Source organism: Chionomys nivalis, chromosome 22 (genome assembly GCF_950005125.1).
Source record: "Chionomys nivalis chromosome 22, mChiNiv1.1, whole genome shotgun sequence".
NCBI lineage: Eukaryota > Metazoa > Chordata > Mammalia > Rodentia > Cricetidae > Chionomys > Chionomys nivalis.
This window is the reverse complement of record NC_080107.1, coordinates 23,961,411-23,970,266: the sequence shown is the minus strand read 5'-3', so window position 1 is coordinate 23,970,266 and position 8,856 is coordinate 23,961,411. Positions and strand designations below refer to the sequence as shown.

Below are 8,856 nucleotides of genomic sequence, written 5' to 3'. Positions count from 1 at the left end.
ACTAGAACAATTCCTGTGACTTACTGGTTTAAAATTCATTTTAGAAGTATTAAAAATTTCTTCAAGATATGAATTGGAGCCTTTATGTATAGAATATGAAACTAATAAGCTGATGCCCTAAATGAGTCCGTACAGCTTCCTTTAGTATATTTTTATTTCTTAATACTGCCATTTGTACACATAATAAATATTTATAGATTGAATGATTAATAACTGCTAAAATAATTTAATTTGCCACTTACAGAAAACATACAAATTATAATGATTTCTTTTTAATAAGAAATAATGTTCAAACTGGAGGAATTATTTCATTATTCTTTTTTTTTTGCATTTTTATAAAACTTGATAAAAAATAGTATTTCAAACTGTACAGTCACCAGAAGTACACAGTTATCAAAAACGCACACATTTCACTTGGCGTCTCCAGCACCTTCAGCTTTTTGTGCCTGGTCTGTTTTGGCGTCTCCATTCTCTGCAGGATTATTGGCATCCTTACCAGCATCGGCCTTCCCCTTCTTCCCCTTGGGTACCTTCTCTCCCTTCTTTGCAGGGGCCTTTTTAGGTTTGGGCTCTGGCTTTGGAGGAGCAGGTTTAGCGGACAACCTTGCCGATCTTCTCTGTGGCTCGTCCTTCACCTTGGCTTTATCTCCTTTAGTATCCCCTTCAGCCTTTCTTTTGGGCATGGCGGCGGCGGGGGGGGGGGGGTGGGGGGGGGGGGTGGGGGGGGTGGGAACGTCGGCGCTGAACGCGGGGCTGCAGCGGTGCGCGGCTCGGGTCCGTCCGGGGGTCGTTCTCGCTGCTTCTTCTTATTTCATTATTCTTAACCTATTTTAGTTCTATGTTTTAAGGAAATTTTTAGCTAATATTTCTTCCTTAAGAAACCACTAGGGTAAGACATGGTGGCACATGTCTTTAATCTCAGCACTCAAGAAGTGATTGTGAGTCTGAGGCCATCCTGGTCTATAGAGCGAGTTCCAGAACAGCCAAGGCTACACAAAGAAACCCTGTCTTTAAAAAGATGAACAAATAGATAAGAAAACTACTAGAAAAAATTTACATTATTTAGCCTCATTAAAATAATTTTATGGAGAAAGGTTCTTCGGAAAATTCAAGAAGACCCTGGATTAACCATTGCTTCTAATCTTGTTAGAAACTGTTATACATTATTACATATAATGAATTTTCATTTGTTAGATTGATATCTGATTTCTGAGACAAGATATCATTATGTAGCTCAATATGGTCTCAAATTCATGATCCTTCTGCTTCAGTTTTCCAAGCACTTGGGTTAAAGGTATGTGATTCCCCATTTGTCTCAGATATAATGGCTTTAGAGTGATCATGCTAAAAAGTAATTAAATGCTTAGAAATGGGTTTCTTAATTTTAGCTTCAGCATTATTGATATTTGGAAACAATTATAATTATTGAGTATTATAGTATAAGTAATAACATGCTTGTCTATTGATATATATAAATCATCTTCCTATATCTAGTCATGAGTCATAATTATATGAACAATCACACATATGTTATATAAATATATAATTTATATAATTATACATATGTATATAAATACATATAATTTTTGCCGTGTTTGAATTGTTGGTCTTTGATATAGCTATAGCCCAGTATTTTTAGGACCAAAGTGTCTACACAACATAATTCAAAGTTAATCATCAAACTAAAATATAGCCCTTGGATAGGACGCGAAGGCACACAATAATGTATCCATTTATATCACTTTGTTGGTGGTCATGGTTCTTACGGATATCAATTTTCAAATTCAAAAATAGCCATAAGAAAGACAAGCAGGGTGTATAAAATTTTCTATGTCATGTGGCCAAATCTAGCTACTTCTACACTAAAAATAATTACAGGTGACTGAGTAAGGGTGGGGGAGGAAAAGCCAGCTGAGTACTCACAAGCATCTATCTTGGATTTCTTAATGCAAACTCGGTGTGAACCACCAGCCTAATGAATCCTCACACACAGCCACAGTTACTCCCACGCCCATGCCTTCCCCACCTTGTTGAACTGGATATTCAAACTGTAAACCAAAATGAATACTTCCTTCATTAATTTGCTTTAGTCAGGCAATTTGTGAAAGAAACAAGAAATTAACACATCACCATTTATTTTATTAATAGGTTTGTTTTTTGATTTCTCTTTAAAATTTTGATTCAGAAGAATAGTTATGGAGAAATGAAAGAGGAAAAGCTGGGTGGTTTTTTTTTAAAGTCTAAACAAACCTATTGTATTTCTTGGAATGTCACTTGAAGAGGTTTGAATTTTCACAGTCATATAGCATACCTACAAAAAACAGCATTTCAGGTAAACAAAGGAAACACTATTTTCAGATCCATCTATTATGATGAGATCCATCTATTATGCTTCTCCTCATCAAGACTCATTAAGAAATTGTAATCCCCTAGAACACTGCTGAGAAGCAATTGGACTTTTAAGAGGTTGTTAGGTTTTTAAAAGAAATAATTGGCCTTCTGCAAAAGCAGGTTTTGTTCTTATACGAGCTGGTTTTGTGTCTTCTGTATATACTGGTTTGCTACTCTGAGTTTCCCAGCAATCTGTTCTTACCTAAAGACAAGAAGATGTTCGTTCTAATCTGGATCCAACACCAGAACTCAAAAGAAACATCTTCCCTAATAGGTTATTCTACAGCAGGTATTTTCTCACGGTAGTAAAAACATACTACGGTGGCATTCTAAAGATTCTTCCTTTCTCTAGTAACATGAGGAAAGTTATTCTTTATAATTTGTCACTCTCCTTTTGATTTTTACACTGGCCTTCAATATTTTCCCTGCGTATAACCTCGTTGTTTTGTTGTGTCATCAACTGTATAAAAACATATTTATTGAAAACATGATCTCTGAAGTCACAAAATCAGGCTAAAACAATAAGCCACAGTCAAACTAACATTAAAAATGGTATCAAAAGGTAGTTTCCCCACTGAAAGAAATGCACAAAGTAGCATTTCTCTTTTGGAACACACACAACGTGACAGGGCATATTTGTATTGATGAGATGACATTTTTCTTTAGACTAGGAACAAAAAAGCACAGGAGCACATGACTAAAACTGCAATAGCAAAAAATAGAATGTGCAGAACATACCGTGGAGTCAACCTGAAGGAGACAACTTTGGTATATCATGGCTCTTGCATCAGCCAGGAATTAGGATGTATAATTTATTAAAGATGCACTTAGCCCGCCAAATTGTGCTTCTATTAAAAAAAAATACACACAGTCTGTCTAAAGCACCCCTAATAAGAGGGATACAAAGTGCCTAGAAACATGAAATCCTCTCACCCCTCCAAAGACAGGTTCACATCACTCCTTTTAAGACAACAATGAATCAAACTGTAGTTTAAGAATGGGGAAGTAAGTGACAGTCTTCTAGAACGCACTGTTCTCCTTTCAGGAAACTTTTTGTAGAACCCCAGAGCCTTATCTTGGTTACAGTAAAATCGTCTCCTGCTCAAATGTCTCCAAAGATTAGAAAGGAGAAAATTAATTGACTCAAAACCACATGCATCTCACATGTAAAGAAGTGCATTATGCAGTGGCGGTGAGAGGAGGAAGGGAGACCTTTTGTCTTTAATCTAAAAGAATTTGAATTATATATTGGAAATATTCTGTTTAACATTTTTCAGTTTCTCCCAATACAGCAGAATGACGGCAGTTCCAGGAAATGACAGATCAATGAAGACATCAGCTTGAAAACGTAATTTAGAAAGAACTAGAAGGAAAGGCAAGAAAGAGGCTCATAATCTGTTAGTGCCTTTGCATTGTATTAGCAAAATACCATATCATCAATCTCCTTTCTTTCTTTGCGTCTGACTCTGCCACCTTCTTGGCTTGCACACCCGGAGGAGCATAATTATAGGCATGTAACATATGCAATGTGACTTGGGAAGTATGGAATTTAAATTACTTCAGTACATAAATCACCCTTAGCCTATAAGTCCATTTTCCTGTGCAAATGAGGAGAGCTCAGTGATTGTTTACCATACTTTGGAAAACTTTATAAAAAATAGTACATCGCATAATTATTGGATTTGTGAAAACATGCTTTGATCAAATGAAATGGGCATTTAGTTTGTTCAAAGCTACTTTCCATAATCCATTACACAGCATAAATTTCATAATAACTGCTCACATAGCAACTTGTAAATATACCCGTATATTTTCCTTCACTCTAACATCAAAGAAGAAAGTGATTAAAGATGTAACAAAAAAAAATCTTTTTCACTTACAGTTCTTCATTTGAATTAGAAGTCTTAAAAATAATAAAGAAGCCCACTGTGAGTACACTTGCCTGGCAATATTTCCCTCTCTTTTCATTACCGGTATTAACAATGGGGACAAAGGGTAGGATGGCTGGTGGATGTGACAAGACCAGAATGACATGCATTGGTTAACATCTTTCTAAGAACTAAAGAAAACATTTATTATATTCCAAATGCCTAATGCAAACTGAAGTCCAAGTCTTTATTTTTTTCCTCAAAATTGAAGTAAGGGACGTTTATGAAATATCATTACATTTTACTTATTTACGTCTAAAAAGCAATGCAGTAATCTCTAGGGGATGGATGACTAAGAGTGATCAGCATGGAGAAAAAGGTTACATTTATCTCCTTCTACCAGTTTATGTGAGGAAAACGAGGAAAAATTCTCAGAGTAATAGGCAAAAGCAGTCAATACTGAAGTCTGTTCCCCAGTTCTGATGGTGCTGATTGCCATTGGATATCCGTTGGGATGTAGATGATGAGACTCTTATTTTCATTCCCAATTGATACAGAAATATTAATGAACAAATAACATTTTCTCTAATAAAAATTGTTTTATATTTCAGAAAGAATACTTTCTCCAACAAAATAGCCAGTTTTCATTACTTAAATGTAAATTCAAATTCTTCAAAAGCTATAAAAACCTATTACACTTTTTACTTTTGAAAATGTCATGTATTTGACATTCAATAAAGTAAGTTTTCAGAAAAATTAAAGTGGACCTTAGAGTGGTAGTTCCCTATAAAAACTCAGTGACAGTCACACACATCATTTTACATTTTCTATTGTTCACGTTCAGAATGCATCTTGGACATTCTATATAGAGGAGGAAAAACAGGTACTATTCATCACATAACTCACACAATGCACTGCTAATAAAATATATTGTGTTAATTTTTAGATATTACAATGACTATTTTAAAATTAACCAGATTCTAATTTGAGCATAAATGTCACTGAAGATGCATAATCTGTACTTCAATTCCATATTTAAAAGTTTTCATCAACTGAATCTATTAATAGTTTTCCATTTAAACTAGTTAAAATAAGATAAAAATAAAGTTATTTCCATATTCATATTAGGCACATTTTATTGTCCAATATCCACATATAGCTAATGGCTACCATAATGAATATAATAAGGAAATAAATAGGATAATTAAAATCTATTAAATGGCTTTACTATCTAATTAAGTGATATCTAATATTCCATCTTACCTATTTCTGCCATAGATGTAGATTATCATTTAGTAGTTAACAAAATTGACATATACATAAATGCCATAAGATCATTCACATTTTAAATTCCCAAAGGATTGGTAATTTTTTACCTAAATATAGGTGAGCACATTTGGAAGTTTATGACAATATTTAATATACTGACTATTGAAAACTTCTGACTAAAGATTCTGGAACTCAACTCAAAGCAAGCCAGCATAGATATAATACTATCTTCATAGAAACAAAAGAATGTAGAAAGTATTTTAAAGGGAAAACATATTGCTATAGCTACTCTAACATCTAATAAAGTAGACTCTAGCCAAAATTAGATACACAAAGGAAATATTATATATTAATAAATAGGACAATCCATCAAAAAGATATAACAACAATAATTATAAAGAAACCAAATTTTGGGCTTCCAGTCACATAAAACAAATACTAATGGTCATAAACTGTCTGATATTGATACAGCAACAGTCTTGAGTTTAATACATCTTTCGGTACTCTACCAAAAATGAGTTTTTCAGAGATAAACTATTCAATAGATAAACCAGATTTTTCTTAATGCTACAGGATATTCCATCCAAGACAAAGAAAATATACATTATTCTCAGCAACTGGTAAAGACTTCTTCCAAATAGACCATATTTTAGGTAACAAAATGTCTTTAAAAACACCAAAGAATTAAATGATAGTAAAAAAAATTCCTGAATTTCATATTATTATGTATAATACTATTAAACTTGAGAGGAAAATAAACTATACAAACAAAAATTTATGTGGAGAATGCACAACACATACTTGAAGGACCAGTCAGTCACTGAAGAAATCAAGGAGAAAAATTTAATGATCTAGATGCATTGAAGACAAAACTTACGAAAACCTTGGGGAAACAACTTAGGATATTCTAACACATATACACTGCATGATCAAAATATATCATTTAATAATGTACATCAATGCTTAGCAAATAAAAACAAAAAATCTAAATTTAATATAAACCAAGAAATAAAAATAGATGATAACAGAAATTAATGAAGTAGAAACTACAGAGAAGCACAAAACCAAACAAACAATCTTTTCTTTGTTCAAGTAATTACAACCCACCATCAAAACTATGAAAAATCACGTTTCAAAGTGATACAATCAGGGAGAAAAATGGGAAGATTACAACAGATACCAATAAAATTAAGAAATCGTTATAGAATACATCAAAAATTTTATTCCGTAAAGGCAAAAAAATCTACAGAAAAATAAGCAATTTCCTAAGTAGAAATGATAAGACAAAATAAAACAAAGAAATGGACAAATTAAACAAGTCCACAACAAGCTATGGAACAGAAACCATAATAAAATGTGTTATCACAAAGAAAAGTCTATGACCAGAGACATTCAGAGTCAAATTCTACCATTTGAGGGACAGTTAACACCATTACTCCTCAAACTGCTTCACAAAAGAGAAAAGGACCAAATTCATTCAATACATACAGTATTACTCCCATACCAAAACTGAAAAAGACACAACAGCATCAACAATAGTGTTGGCCAACATCCCTAAGAATTATATTGTGGAATTCACAATAAAGATCTCATAAACTGTATTGAAAAACACATGCACCATGACTATCTTAGTTTCATGCCAAGGATGGGAGTCAAATCAATGCATTCAATATAGCACATAAATAGGCCAATGAACAAAATTACAAGATCCCTTCAATACACAAAAAAGACTTTCATCAAAGCTCTGCCTCTCTTGCTAATAAAAATACTGAATAGACAAGGAATGCAAGTGATACAACTCAAAACACTAAAGTCTACAAAAAAAAAAACTATAGTCAACATTATATTAAAGTGAAAATCGTAAGTGTTTGCTAGAATGTCAAAAATAAGGCATCATAGGCAATTTACATTGGTATAGATTCTTGTATATTGATACAAACTTAAATTACATTGAACATGTTTCTATTTTGTCTACAATACTTGTATACCTAGGCAAGGTTATTTTGTCATATTGTATACATGCATGCTTCTACCTCTGCTTAAGACATTTTTGTATATTGATACACTTTTAGGATATATTTATCATATGTAATATACATTTCTATTTCTGATCAAGATATTTATACATTGTTTACATTTTGAGGTCATTGTCCTCATTTGTTGCACAGTTGTTTAAAGACTGTTTAATATTCTAATATGAAGTCTTAGTCTTTAAGTTATATAGGTATTAAGAATTATAGGTCAATAGTCATCCATGTTTGTCATACTCATAGTTAGATTAATCAGTTTCTTTAGATACATAATTATTGTATTCTTCATAAATTGGTAATCTTCAACCACTTCAAAGAGCTGTAGAATATGACATTTAAATAACTTAGGGTTCTGTTGACATAAGATACAATTGCTCCTGACAATACTGATCTATTTCCTAGAGAATGTTGAGGTCCAAAGACACTCCCCTTGGAGCTTGATTTCTGCTTGGCAAAACTGGCCTTTAGGCAAGGAACTGCCCATGAATTGACTACTGACAAAATGCATGATGTCTAGACAGGACAAGCAGGATACAAGAAAAAAAGACTGTCAAATCCTGCCGAGACAGGGTAAGACAGTTTTGAAAATTTTCCTGCCTGTGAAAATGGTCTGTCAGTTTCTCTAGGCCTTGGCCAAAGTTGGTTGCTCCAACATTACAAATGAAACTTTGGGTGATTGTCCAGGTAGCCAATTGTTTCTGTCATTTGTTGCACATTTTGGAAGTTGTTTGATTGCACCTCCTGCTTACTCAAGTAATATTATTTCCCGCTCAGGTCTTTGATGGGGTTGAAGACTAGATAGTCTTAGTTACCGTAGATAATTACTTTTCATGACTTGGCCAAGTTATTTATAATACAAGACTTAGACTCCTTAGAAAAGGATAATTATTGAAACATTCATTATATGTTTCTTGCTTGATATTGTTTATGCTGGCTGTAATTCTAATTTTTATACTTGATATTTGTTCTTATTGTATATAATTTTGTATTAGGTTTAGAATTCTCTTATTTAAACAAAGGGGAGAGGTGCTGTCTTTAAGTTACCCATTCACTTGGGCATGGCCTTTTACACTATAAATGCCAATGTAAGGTGTGTGCTTCCTCTCTCTTCCAGTTGCCGGATTTGTTGCTCTTTCCCCCCTCCAGCAGAGGACTGTGATCTGTGAGTCTACCCCAAATAAATAACTCTTTATTGTACTCAATTCTGAGCCAGTGTGGAATTTCGTTTTATTCTCCATCTTCAGAGCTGCACATCTGTAAGCCAATATTGAAGTTCTGACAAAAGAGAATGCCTGAAG

The 8,856-nt window shown here is 33.4% G+C and overlaps 1 protein-coding gene across 1 annotated transcript; it reads right to left on the bottom strand.

The window, feature by feature from the left end:
- Window positions 1–332: 332 nt before the first annotated feature.
- LOC130864714 (non-histone chromosomal protein HMG-17) lies at window positions 333–697 on the bottom strand. Its single transcript, XM_057755447.1, has one exon. It carries the CDS (start codon window positions 681–683, stop codon window positions 411–413), a length of 273 nt encoding a protein of 90 aa, XP_057611430.1. The 5' UTR covers window positions 684–697; the 3' UTR covers window positions 333–410.
- Window positions 698–8,856: the final 8,159 nt, after the last annotated feature.

What these genes read in the sequence shown, in the direction of transcription:
- LOC130864714 (XM_057755447.1), bottom strand. Translation starts at nt 683, where the DNA reads ATGCCCAAAAGAAAGGCTGAAGGGGATACTAAAGGAGATAAAGCCAAG.